Raw genomic sequence first — 14,269 nt, forward strand, 5'->3', positions numbered from 1 at the left:
TCAGTCATATTTTATCTTTCTTGGGGATTGAGATAGAGTCTAAAACAGTTTAATTGGTCTGACACAATCACAAGACATGAGACAAAGATTGCAAACTGGTGACTAATAGACTGGATCTGATTCATAAATAGATTGATTCTGTTTTGTTAGCTTTTAAAAACTTTAAATTAAGTGCCTACATTTTTAAATCAGGCGAGTTTACAGAAAAATCTGAATCTCTGGCTCTTTTTTGTGTGTTTTAAAAAAGAAAGATTTGACAACACTTAATCACATTCCCATGTGACAATTGCCAGGAGCTGGCTGAATTACAGTGACCCTGTCTGTCAAGGCATGGGGTTATCATCTTGATTGCTGTAGACATTTGAGTTTGAGAACTCTGTCTGCCCGGTCTGTGAACATTCAAACTCAGAGGTAGTCATGGGATGGTTATGAATACATAGAAAAATAAAACAAATGTGTTCAAAAGAGAAATAATATAAAGTGGGAGGTAGAGAGAGATAATGAGAGAATAAAACTGACAGACGCTGTAATGAGAAACTGAACTATATTCTGCAGAGAGAGCTAGAGAGTACATTCTTGGTTTCTGGGTACCTTTTAGTTTCTGGCTCCAGTTTGCAGGGAGCCTGGTTTTGCCCTCTATCCTCAGCAACATGACTTAGCTTTGTGATCACCTCCCCTTTTTTGGTTGAGCTAGTTTAAATGGGTATCTGTTACTAGCAACCAAAAGAACCTTGGCTGAGCCAAGAAACCAGAAGGAAAACAAAGGTGTACAGAAAAATGATTTTAAATTATTCAAACAGATGGCTAAAGTGACAAAATTATTTTCTAACAGATGGCTTACAAAATTTGATCCTGCTTAATCTGAACAACAATCAACTTACATGCCTTCCTCAAGAAGTTAGCAGGTAATTTTATGTATAGCAAGACTTGGTTAAACATCATACCCCCTGCCCCCCATCCCCATCCCAGTTATCTGAAAGTGTTATGCCTAGCATCAAGTCCTTGTGGGGTTTATACACAGCAAAGAGGGATCTGAAGGACTGTGGCAAGCCACTAATTTTAAGCAGATGATTCCTTAAACACTTTGGAGAAATGAGAAACAGCAGGACTTGGTAGTTTACGTGTAAACTTTGGGGTTTGGAATAAAAAGTTCTGAAGCTGATGGTCTCATTGATTTCCCAGCGCTGGGGTTCTTGGAACTTGCTCAGCCACAGAATTGGGGACATTAAATTTTATTTCACATGAGTGTTGTAAACCATTTCGAGCTTGATGGAAAAGGTAATATAAAAGCAAAGGATTTAAAACTACGATGTCATTTTTATATAAAAACCCATATTTTATTGCGATTAACCAAAAAAAAAAAAGTTTCCCTCATCCTGCACATCTGTACAGACAGAATGCCATTACAGTGCCTTTCTGGAGCCGGTTGAGAGCCTTGTCCTTCTGTAGGCAAAATACCCTCTTGGGCTTTTCCTCTGACAGATGGAGAGAGAATGCTGCTCAGGTTTACTTTAGAGACTCTCTTTACTGCCTGTTGACCAGAAACAGATGTATTACAGAGTAAGAGCCTCCAGAGTTTCAAAACAGGATACAAAACTATGAACAATCCTTAACACAAAGCTTTCTGCAGCACCTAATGTCTATTCCAATTTACTTTTCCGTACCTTTAGCCAATATATTATTTTCCCAAATAGATTTTTGCAAGGAAAGTAATATGTTAAGTTAGAGCAACTAGAAAAAAATATGACTCAGTCTAATTTCTGTAGAAGATAAATATTTATAGCAATGAAAATGCCAATAGTGATCTGCTTGCTTTTTTACTTATTCAGCTTATCAATTGATTTATGTATTAATAATGATATAATGGAAAAGATACCTTGGAAGATCTGGTGAATGAGGTTCAGACCATATCTTTGTGCAACTAGTCTTATGATGTTGGGCAAGCAATTTAACTACCCTGGATCTCAGCTTTCTCACCTCTAAAGGAAGAATTTTGAGAAGAACTTCAAAATCCTTGCAGGCTGTAACTTGTTATGATTTCGCAATTTAATAAGCTTAGTTCTGTTTGAAGTGTGGGGTACAATATTCAAGGAATTGTGTAAGTCTCTAAGGTAATATGTTAGAAAGGTAATTAAAAGCTTTCACTTAAAAAAGTAGAATTACAAAGTATATAGGTCTACATTGTTTTATAGTTAATTCTGGGTTGTCTGTATTCTGGCTGTGCCATAGATATATGCTGCTTGGTCATCTCCCTAAGCAGAATTCCATTTGCTGACCCTGCAAATATTTCTTCACCATTCTATACCTTAATGTCTAAATCTGCAAAATGAAGATAATGATATACTTAATTCATAGGGTTGCTTTGTGGGTTAAGTAAGTTAATTTGAGGGCTAAGTAAGCATTGAGGGCTAAGTAACATATTTAGGGTTGAGCCTGGTACATAAAACATATTAGGGTTAAGTGCTCAATGGATGTTAGCTTTTTAGTACTTTTGGATATTATTTTTATTCTAGCTTATTTCTGTTCCTCTCACTCCTTTTCCAGAGACAAAAGAGTGACTTCTTGGTGAATTTAGGAAAAGCATTGGAGCATGTAGGGCTTGGCATCCTCCTCTTTTCCTGACAAGAAATAAACAGCTCCCTTAGCAAGAAAGGCTGAGATGAGGTGGTAACGTCAATTCATAGGAGGGCTAGCAGGGAGTCTGAGAGTGGTCATGACAGCTCTATGCTGATTGATCTTTCTGAATCCCATATTTTAGTTTTTAATTTGTTCAGATCCCAGGGAGAAGTTTTTTTTTTGTTTGTTTGGTTTTTTTTTTTGGTTTGCTTCAGCTACAGAGTATTGGTTCATGGACTTGGAATCAAACTTGGGCAGGTGAGAGTTTTACTTCTAAACAATCCTGTCATGGACAGAGTTCACAAATACAGAAAGAGAAGGAGAATGTGGGTATCTTGGGGACAGAATCTCTCTGAAAAAAAAAGAGGAGGGAGAGAGGAACGACTAAGCTGACGGGCTCAGTTCTTTCTCCATATTCACCAATCAGGGAAGTTATTCTTCAACCTCCTGTGGTGGATGGAGAATAAGGAGAAGCTGCACGTTTATTGCCTGTAGTTTTTCGTTCTAAAAATTGTTCTCCCTGCTTTGTGGAAACAGGGACAATGGCAGATACTTGTTTCTCCTCCTTCTCCTCCTCCTTACCCAAATGAATGATGTAAAAATTAACAATAGACTCTGAGCTCAGTTTAGTGCCTTGAAATAACAACTTTGAAAAACCATCTTTCATAATACTCTAGAGTCAACAAAAATAATTGTTATAACAATAATTAATGAAGAATATTCCCTGTTGCTTTCTCCATAAGGCCTAATCCACACACTATGACTCTTTTTCAATACTAGATTGACCTTCTTTGACCCTCTAAACTATCTGCAAATGACTTTGCTCCCTATTCTACTGAGAAATCTTGCTAAGCACCTCAATTCCCTTTTTTTCCAGTTTTTTCTCCATTAGTCTAATTCTCTTTTTTTCTTGATTCCTTGACATTTCTCTCTATAATAGCCATCTGACTATTGCTTTTGCTTCCTCCTTACCCCCTGTAAATTCTCCCCTGATCTCTCCACTCTACTAGTGACCATTTTCAAAGGTCATTAGTGTCTTCTAGACTGTCAAATCTAATGGTCTTTTCTCTCTGCTGAATAAAAATCACACAAAATACATGCATGAACAATTCAGTGCATTTTGAAAAATCTATATACACCAATAATATATAGAACATTTTCTTCAGCTCAGAAATTTCCTCATGCACTCTTTCAGTGAATTCTTACCTCTCATGGGCAACCAATATTCTAATGTCTGTCTTCTTTGCGAGTTAGTTTTACCTGTGCTAGAACTAAATAATGGAATCATACAGTATATGTTCTTTTGTGTCTTTTCTTTCAGATTCATCTTATTGTTGCATTTATTGGTAGTTCATTATTTTTGGTTTATCCTGAGTAGCATTTCATTGCATGAATATGATGTAAATTATTTATCTTTTCTTCTGTTTATGCACACTTAAGTTATTTTCAGTTTGGGGTTACTATGAATTAAGCTATCATAAATATTCTTGTACAAGTTTTTTATGGAACATATGTTAAATTTCTTTCTCATCTCAATTCCTCTGAGTGGAATGGTAAAGTCATAAGAATTGTAGACTCATAAGTTAGAAAAGTAGGTGTATATGTTACTTATAAAGGAGCTGCCAAGATTTTTGCAGAGGGGTTATACCATTTTACATTTCAAACAACAGCCTTGAATTTTATCCACTTTAGTGAGTGTGAAGCCAAATCTCATTGTAGTTTTTGTTTGCACTTACCTGATGTCTAATGATGTTTTCGGTTTTTTTATGTTCTTATTCAACACGTATATATCTTCTTTTGTAAAGTGTCTATCCATATGTTCCATTTCTTTCTAAGAATTAAGTTGTAAGAATTCTTTATGTATTCTAGATATAAGTGCTTTGACAAGTATGTATATTGCAGATATTTTCTTCCAGTCTGTGGTTTGCCTTTTACTTTTCGTAATGGTAACTTGGTAAACTGAAGTTTTTAACTTTGGTGATTACCAATTTATAAATATTTTTTCTTTTTTGGTTAGTGCTTTTTGTAGTCTCAAAGTTATCAAAAGATTATCCTATATTTTTTTCTACAAGCACTATAGTTTAAATTTTTCGTTGAATTGCCTCAGTACCTTTGTCAAAAATCAATTGGTTATTTATGGGTCATTTGGACTCTAGTCTCTTCCATTTATCTGTTTTTCTATCTTACTCTCATCAGGCTGCTATAACAAAATACCAAAAATTGGGTAGATTATAAACAATAGAAATTTATTTCTCACAGTTTTTGAAGCTGGGAAATCAGCATCAAGGTGCTGGCAGATCTGGTGTCTGGTGAGGGACCACTTCCTTGTTCATAGCATGGTGGCTTCTCAGTTTCTTCACATGGTGGAAGGGGCAAGGCAGCTCTCTAGGGCCTCTTCTAAAAGGGCAGTCATACCATGGATGAGGTTCACACCCTCATGACCTGATCACCCCCCAAAAGCTCTGTTTCCTAATACCATTGTATTGGTGATGAGATTTTAGCATATGAATTTTGAAAGGACAGAAATATTCATATCATAGCACTGCCATTTTTCCAATACCATAAGACCTTGATTGCTGTGGCTGGATTGTAAGCTTTGAAATCAGATCATGTGAATTCTTTGATTTTGTTCTTTATAATAGTTTTGACTACTCAGGTCCTTCAAATTTCCATATAAATTTTTTAATTGATTTGTCAATTTTCATGCAAAAGAAACTGTTGAGATTTTTATTTGGATCTTTATTTGAATCTATCAGTATTGGAAAAATTGACAACTTAGCAGTCTTTTTGTCTTTCCATTACCTGGACATAATATAGTTCTACTTTTATTTATAGTTTCTCTAAATTTTCTCAGTCATTATTTATAGTTTTCAATGTAGAGGTCTCATGTCTTAACTATTTCATGGAGGTTTTTTTTTTTTAAACATTGCTATAAATGGAATTTCTTAGTTTTTCCCCCATAGTTTGTGGGCTAAAATATAGAGATACAGAGATTTTTAAAATATTGGCTTTGTATTTTGTGACCCTGCTTTTAGTTCTACTAATTTTGTTCACTTATTAATTTGAATTACCTCTCTTTAACATTTAACCATCTCTCTAATTTGGAAATATTCTTCTCCCACACCTTCAGAGATTCCTTGTTAACCCTCTTCTTCTATTTCTCTGCTTATGACATCTCTGGGTACTTTTAATTTTTAGTGGTCAGGTGTTCATGTTTCTCAAGGATCTTTCTATTATTGTCTTCTCCCTCTCCCTGTCCTTTTTCTTTTGTTGTTTCTTTTTTTGCTCTTTCTGTCAGTCTCATCTATTCACATGGCTTCTACTATCTATGGAGATGTCTGTAGAGTCTTCCCCCAAATTCTCTTTACTAGCACTGATCACCCCCTAAACTGCCTAAAAATGTACTTCCCTTATTCTGTCATTACTTTAATCTAACACACTTCAACCTTGAGGTCATTATGTAAGGCCACTCTTAGCTTTGCAAGCAGACACATCTCCATCAGAATTTCCACACTGTTACCCACTAGATAGGTAATTTGGACAAGTTATTTACTACTTCTGATGTTTTAGTTTTCTCATATCTAAAATAAGGATAATAACTCCAACCTCAGGGTTATGCTGATGATTAAATTTAATACACAAGTACATAGTTGGTGCTTAGTAGTGTTAATTTCCTTCTACTTCTTTATTCATAATATTTTCTTAGCTTACTATTCCCTCCTATTGCTCTACTTTATACTTTTTTTTATTCAGGGTCAAATTCAAGATGTGAATTCTTTCAAAAAACTTGTCATATAACTCAGCTACCTTATTTACAATCACAGATGCAAATTTTCTTAGCCTTTTTCTTTCTTTCCTATGGCATTTTCTGTTCCCACTTTATGGCTGTATTTAATGTCTCCTTCTAATCATGACATGCAAAAGAGCAGAATTTATTGCTGATCTATCTTTGGACTTCCACAGCAAATAGGTAATATTCATACCTATTTGGGTTGGATATGTTTATGTCTATATCTACCTAGACTTGTACGTATATCTGTCTATATTCATGTGTATGTATACATATACTATATGTCTATGTACTCTTTTGTCCTCTAACTTTCTCTGATGTGGCCAATATATATGTAAAGAAAGAAAATAGAATTTACTTTTTGTTAAACCAAGGTTTTGATTACATCACATGCTTTTATTTATTTAATTTATTTATTTGTTTAGAGACAGAGTCTTGCTCCATCACCTAGGCTAGAGTGCAATGGTACAATTAAAACTTACTGCATCCTTGAACTCCCTGGTTCAAGTGATCCTCCAGTCTTAGCCTCTAGAGTAGCTGAGATTATAGGCATGCTCCTGGCTTTTTTTATTTTTATTTTTTTTGATAGAGATAAGGGTCTTGCCTTGTTGCCCAGGCTGGTCTTGAACTCTTGGCCTCAAGCAATCCTCCAGATTCAGCCTTTCAAAATACTGGGATTACAGACATGGGCAATGGCATCTAGCTGTCATGACCTACTTGTAACATAAGCCATCTGATTATAAACAATCTTTACAAATTAAATTTCAGTGAAGATTTTTATATGCTCAAATGATTCACAGTAGTTGTAAACATTTGCTGAAGACGCAAATGAGCTACAAAAAATACATTGGCATATGGCTTTTGATAACTTGGGCCTATAACAATGAACTTTCTTATTCTTGTGTGTTTCATCCATATACTTTCTTTTTTTTAGATTAAAAAGTCTTACCTATATGAGTATAAATCATAACCAGCTAACCAACATTCCTAGAGAACTTTGTTTCCTTAAGAATCTTTCTGAACTTCAGCTTAACTACAATCAGCTCACATGCATACCTGAAGAGATTAAGTTCTTGATGAAGCTCCAAAAGCTTTTTCTGGCCAGGAACAGCATTCTAGTTTTGCCAAAGGTAAGCAAAACACGAAACCACATTATTTTGTTGTTGGAAAATATGTCATTTCAACATGATGGGAGGTGGTTATAGATTAGATTTGGGTATCCAAGTAAAAGTCATCATTTGCTTTTCCCTAGATTAGATGTAGTCAGTTCCCAAACCCCTATGGCAGAGAAGAGTTCTATTTTGGATTATTCCACATAGCTAGAGCTGCCAGAAAATATAGGTACTCACTTAAATTTGAATTCCAGATAAGCAATGAATAGATTTTTTAGTATATGTCCCAAATATTGCATGAAATATACTTACACTAAAAAACACCTATTATTTGTCTGAGATTTAAATTTAAGTGGGCATTATATATTTTATCTGGTAACCTTGTATACAGAAAACACTATAAGTTTCTTTTATCTTTGGAGTATGTGCTATCTTTCATTTTTCCTCCATACTCACTCTCCATCCTTCTCCATCCTGCTTTCTGCAGGGAGACTGACCTTATGGACATCAGTGAGTTTCTTTGTCCTCCTGGCTTCCTCTTGGATATGGCTGATGAGAGACTCTAGCAGGAAGAGAAAGGCCAGGAGGAAAGTGAGTAGCAGATAGTATTCCCATGGTACCTTCTCTGGAGGGACACTGTGGGTTGGCTGTGTGTCTTTCTGGAAGGCCACAGCTAATGTCTGGTGGTCCTCTCATGGACCATTACTCTTTCCCTTTGATTCTTTAGGCATAGGGTGGTGAGGAACTCCCTCCTGATGATAGCCTTTGGAAATTTTGTGGGTTTAGGGAATGACTTTTTTTTAGGTTCTCCACTCCTCACCAAACTTTTATAAATAGTGCCTTTATTAAACCTTCCTCAAATTTCTTAGTTGGAGAGTACTTTTCTACTTGGAATACTAATAGATTTTTCTTCCTTCCTTATGAAAATTAGAATTTACTTGATAGTGAATGCATGTTGTATAGGAAGCTGAAAAAAAGTAGCAGATCAATTGAGTAGGCGTATAAATGTTAAATTCCTACAGCTTTATTTTTCTCTTAGAGGATATTTCCTTTAAAATTATATTCTGCAATGTGAATGTGATAATATGCTAAGGTGATAGGCTACAAATAAGTATATTTCAAAATTTTATTCTTAAGTTCCTTAAAATCCTAATTTCTATAAACAAAAAAGTATTGAAATTACAGAACAAATCTATTAAAAGTATAAATTCTTTATTTGAGGGAAAATAAATAACAGCAGCAACATCATCATCATCTATTAGGCACTATACTATTTATTGTTAATTGCAACTCCATGACATAGCCCTTCTTATTATCTCTATATTAGGAAAGGAATGGAGAGGTTATATAACTTAGACACAGTTTAAGAACAAAAAGGGGGCCTAAACCCATGTATGTCTGACATACAGGTCTGTCCTGCAAATCGTTATTCTTACTACAATTTTATAAATCCCAGCAAGTTTAAATTTTTAAAAAATTTAAATGCTAATCAGTCCTATGATCAGTTATATTTTTGGACATTTAATATGATTCAGTCTATCATTGTTCTTTTTGTTCTGCACCTTAAGTGATAAGGCATTGCAGAAAATACTCATTTGTTTTGATAAAGAACAAATTATGAATCATTTTTGAATACATTATAAATAATGTATATGTGTACATGTGTATATGAATGTCTATTTTCTGTTTGCATTTTATGCTCCACTCCTAGTAGGTCAGACACCTGATTTTATCTCTCTAAAGTGATCTTGAGTATAGGCAGATGAGCTATTGAGAAAAGGATGAGCCAGGGACTGATAAAATGTATTCTTCAGACAAAACTTGTACCACTCTTAGGGAAGTTGAGATTATAAAAAGCTCTTTGGATGTGAGTTTGTATACTGGTAAGCAGAAAAGTTAAAAGAGACAGAAAGAATTATTTTACTTAGTTGTAAGAACTAGCCTTTATGAAACTGATTTAATTTTTTTTAAGAGATAAGGGCTTTATTTAGTTGTAAGAGCTAGTCTTTATGAAACTGATTCTAGATGAAACTGGGTATTAAAAAATTATAATTAAGGGTACACATTTGCCTCACAATGGTTAAATGTTGACTGATGCTATAGAAATAAGGTAGTTAGATTTGTGGCCTGGTCATAATGGCAGCAGTGTTTGAAAACACCAGCAAATAATTTCGGAGATCATAAGCAAAGGAAGATAATTAGAAACTAAAATGAAAGGATCAACATATGATCTAGTACATCATTTCCCAAAGTGTTCTCCAAAGAACACAAATCCTGCTTGTTCCTCTGAGAAAATACATGGTCAAAGATACCGTTATGGACTGAATGTTTATGTTCCCTCAAAATTTATTGTTGAAGTTCTAATCCTCAATTTGATGATATTAGCAGGTGGGATCTTTGGGAGGTTATTAGATCATGACTGTGCAGCTCTTATGAACGGGATTAGTGCCCTTTTAAAAGGGACCCCAGAGATCTCTCTAGCTGTCTTTCTACCATGTGATACTATGAAAAGTTGGCAGTCTGCAACCTGAAGGAGAATTTTCACCAGAACCTGAAGTTGCTGGCATCCTAATCTTAGACTTTCAGCCTCCAGAACTGTGGGAGAAATATGTTTTTTGTTTATAAATCATTCACTTTATGGTACTTTGTTATATCAGTTCAAAATAAGACAAGTACAATTACCCCTCTTGGAGAGTCACGAAAATATTAGCATATTACAAGTACTGAGAAGTTCTGCAGTCCAGTTGCTTAACTTTGTTAACTTAAAGTTTCCTGAATTTAACTGAAAACTCCTTTTTCTTTTAATATCTGTTTATATGCTTTGAGAATGTTAGTCTGATAAAAATTGTTTGAAATTTTTAAAAAATGCAATTAATATGTTTTTATTAGTTCGAATGAATACTAGCTTCTAACTCAGTGCCCAGTGTGTAGTTGGCATTAAATATTTGGTTGCTTTATACAAAATCTAAATTCTTTAATATAACATAGAAGACATCTATCGTTTTTGTCTACCTAGCATCCATTCCTGCTTTTTCTCGTAACGGTATCATGATTTGACTTTGTTAAATCTCCCCTTCCCTGTCTATTAGGTTTGCCCGGTGCCAATCTGACCCACTGGTTAGGTCAGGCCTGGCCAATCAGAATATTCCATTACACTGGATATAGAGATTTGTTAGAGGATAAGCATCTGACTTAAGCTAGGTGAAAAAGATGGAACTTTGCTGGTGTAAATCCTAGAATTCAAAGGCCTCCGGGAGCCCGAGTTCTGAAGTCCAAAGGCAGTAGAAAAAGAGTATCCCAGCTCTAGGAGTGAGAGAGAGGAAATCACCTTTCCTCTGCTTTTTTTTTTAATTTTTTTTCTATCTAGGTTCCCAGTTTACTGGATGGTGCCCAACCACAATGAAGGCAAATCTTCCCCATTCAGGCTACTGACTCACACATCAGTCTCCTTCAGAAACATCCACATGTATACACTCACAAATAATGCTTTACCATTTTTTTAGGTATTCCTTAATCCAGTCAAGTTGACCCTAAAATTAAACATCCCACTTTAAACTTACTTTTTTCAGGAATTCTTTTCTGGCCTCTAAATACCAAATGTTCTATTATTTTTCCCCATATCATTGTGTCCTTAACTTTCACAACACTAATCATTCTCACAGCACAACTTTGCCATTGACTATTTGTGAGTTTTTAATCCTTCGTTAAAGACTGTGGGGAAGTTACAGATAAAAAGAATTTTTAAAAAGACTACAACAAAAATATCAACAGCAATAACAATAGCAGTCATGGCAGCAATGAAAAAGAGTCAACAACAGCAATAATACTTTCAAGTGTTTCCAGCGGGGTGGGAAGCCCTTATATCTTAATATGAGATACTGTGAAAACATTTTGGGAGTCTGAAAATCTCTGTAGCTTGCATAACACTAAGGAGAGTATCATGGCGATGGAAGACTGTATAAGACTTAAGAAGAGGACCACGTATATGGTAGACAGAAGAACCCTATTCAAGGACTTGCTGCCTAGCTGTAGGGAGTGGGGACAGCAGATAGCCTCCAGCTGTTAGTTTTAGTTGCAGAGAGCCTCTTTTCTTGCCTAAGGTTATGCTCTTCCTAGGGCAACTCACCCATATCCTGTGACTGAGCAAGGGAGGGATGGATATAAAGGCTTGTCCATTTCTGCCTGATGGAGGACAATTTTGATGGGCAGTAGCCATTCTAGAGCTTGAACAAATTTCTATTGGGTCTGTATCCCACTTCAGTTTCTCTATATGCCCAATCCTGCTTCCTGACCCTGCCTTTTTCAGAGGTGATCCTAATAAATATCTAGCACTCAAAATTATATCTTTGCATCTGCTTCTCAAAAATGCAACCCGTTATAGTATGCTAAGACTGAGGAAGAGGACAGCAGAACTAAAGAGACACACCATCTCTCTAGGTAGAGGTTTGGCCATCAAAATATGAGTGATATTTCAGAAATATTACTACAAGAGTGGTTGGGACTATTTAGTAAGTCATACTTTTAGTTTTCAATTTAAAAATGTTTTTGATATTTCTAGTTAAAGAAAAATACTACTTATCCTTAACTTGCTAGTAGAAATAGCAGAAGCCAGATGCACCATAATAACCATGTGGTTACTGTGGTAATGCACAATCACATTGGGCATGAAGATAAAGACAGTAACATTTATTTTCTTTATAAGGAAAAGGTTGTGTTAGCACAGTGCTAAGCAAAGGTAGATGCTTAATAAATTCTGGTGCAATTGTCAATAGAGATGACATTCCAGGATTATGTTTGTTTTCTGTTTCTCAAATATTTTTTTCTATTTTAATAATAGATAATGTTTATTGAGTGCTCACTACATATTAGACATTTCTTAAGCACTTTCAGATTAGTAACTCATTTAATTACGTCAACAACTATATAAGTAGGAGCTTCTATTAACATTTTACAAACGGAGAAATTTAAGTACAAAGAAATTTTTAAAATGTGCCTACATTTACAGTTAGTAATGACCAGAAGTGAGTTTTGAGCCCAGAAATAGTTTAACTCATAGCTGCCATGTTATGTTGCCCTAGAGTTGTCAGAGGAAATGGAGAACTCAAAGCTATCTGGCAATTCAGGACATAGGAGTCATTTTGGGGAAGATATACTGAAGAATTGGTCAGGTAATTAGAAAAGATAGTCCATCAGGTTTGAACTTTAAAAAAAAACCTTATGATTTTAAATATCAGGTTTTTAAAAACTTCTCTTTTTTGTTTTCTGACACAGGGACTTTGTGATCTTAAAAAACTAAGAATCTTAGACATAGCTGGGAATCTTATTCAGATATTTCCATCAGGGGTAAGTAGAGTCAACTTTTATTATAAATGAAAAATAATTTTGTTTGTGCTATTGGGAATATAAAAATACAGCAGACTGTAAAACTTGTAGTAACTGGAACCTTAAATTATACAGATGACTCAAAGATTTGCTTTGTTTTAGAATTTCAAAACTGGTTCTTTGATGTGTGTGTGTGTGTGTGTGTGTGTTCTATGCCTGTTGAACTTGTTTGAACTAAGTGAACTCTGATTGCTATCATAAATATTTTAATATATCAGTTATGATTAAATTTTTTGGCTACTGTACACTACTTTTGGTCACTTCAGACTTTTTGAAAATATTTCTGAGCATAAATTTTTTATCCTTTGTAATTAATCCAAAGGTGACACTTTTGTTAGTTGCTTTTAAGCCATAAACAATGAAAAGTGCACCTTTTTTCCATTTAGAAATAAATTTTGACCTTGTTTTATTTCAAAGAACTGAGAAATAGTATTGGCAACTTCTAAATTTTTGGAAATAAAGGACAGTTTTTCATATTGCATTTTTATATCCAAGTGAACATGTCTGAACATTCAACGTAATAATTAGAATTCATCAATTCAGAAGGTACTTAATAAATAATTGTTCACCCATTTTTTTTTTTCCGATTGATCCACTCTAAATTGAGATTTCAGTCTTTTTCACCCACTAGAGCAGTATTTTATATCAAGGATGATTAAAATAGGAAAAAAATACATGTAAATTCTATGTTTTAGAAAAAACGAACTATTTTTGGTTGTGATAAAATGCACATAACATTTGCCATTTTAACTGTTTTTAAGTGAACAGTCTGTGGCACTAGTTCCTTTCGCATAGTTGCACATTCATTACCATCACCTATTTCCAGAATTTTTTCATATTCTCCAACTAAAACTCTGTATCCATTAAACACTAATTCACCATTCCCTTTTTAGCTCCTGTTTTAGTTATATTTATAAATACTCTCAAATAAAATAGTTTCCCACTCCCTGACAACCACAAATATAATTTATATCTCTATGAATTTGACTACTCTAGATACCTCGTATGAGTGGAATCATACAGTATTTGTTCTTTTATTGCTGACTTTTTTCACTTAATGTAATGTCTTTACTATCTGCTTATGTTGTTGCATGTGTCAGAATTTTCTTCCTTTTTAAGGCTGAATAATATTCAATTGCATATATATGTCACACTTTGTCCATTTATCTGTAGATTCCCAAATTTTGACTTTTGTGAATAATGCTGCTATGAACATGGGTATACAAATATTTGTTCTAGTCTCTGCTTTCAGTTTCTTGGGGAATATACTCAGAAGTGGAATTGTTGAATCATGTGATAATTCCATGTTTAATTTTTTTAATGAATCACCATATTGTTTCCAAAAATATGCTGGTTTGAATGTTTAGTA

The 14,269-nt window shown here is 34.4% G+C and overlaps 1 protein-coding gene across 1 annotated transcript in view; it reads left to right on the forward strand.

Annotated features, from left to right (window-relative positions):
- The window catches only part of LRRC69 (leucine rich repeat containing 69), a 100,652-nt gene that overhangs the window by 20,307 nt on the left and 66,076 nt on the right, over nt 1–14,269 (forward strand). Inside the window, exons 3-5 of the mRNA XM_008068491.1 lie at nt 833–905; nt 7,341–7,536; nt 12,790–12,861. Coding sequence (XP_008066682.1) covers nt 833–905; nt 7,341–7,536; nt 12,790–12,861 — 341 coding nt within the window. The remainder of the gene's footprint in view (nt 1–832; nt 906–7,340; nt 7,537–12,789; nt 12,862–14,269) is intronic.

The sequence above is a fragment of the Carlito syrichta genome, unplaced genomic scaffold (assembly GCF_000164805.1).
Source record: "Carlito syrichta isolate Samal-C Ts95f unplaced genomic scaffold, Tarsius_syrichta-2.0.1 Scaffold311050, whole genome shotgun sequence".
NCBI classification, from domain to species: Eukaryota; Metazoa; Chordata; class Mammalia; order Primates; family Tarsiidae; genus Carlito; species Carlito syrichta.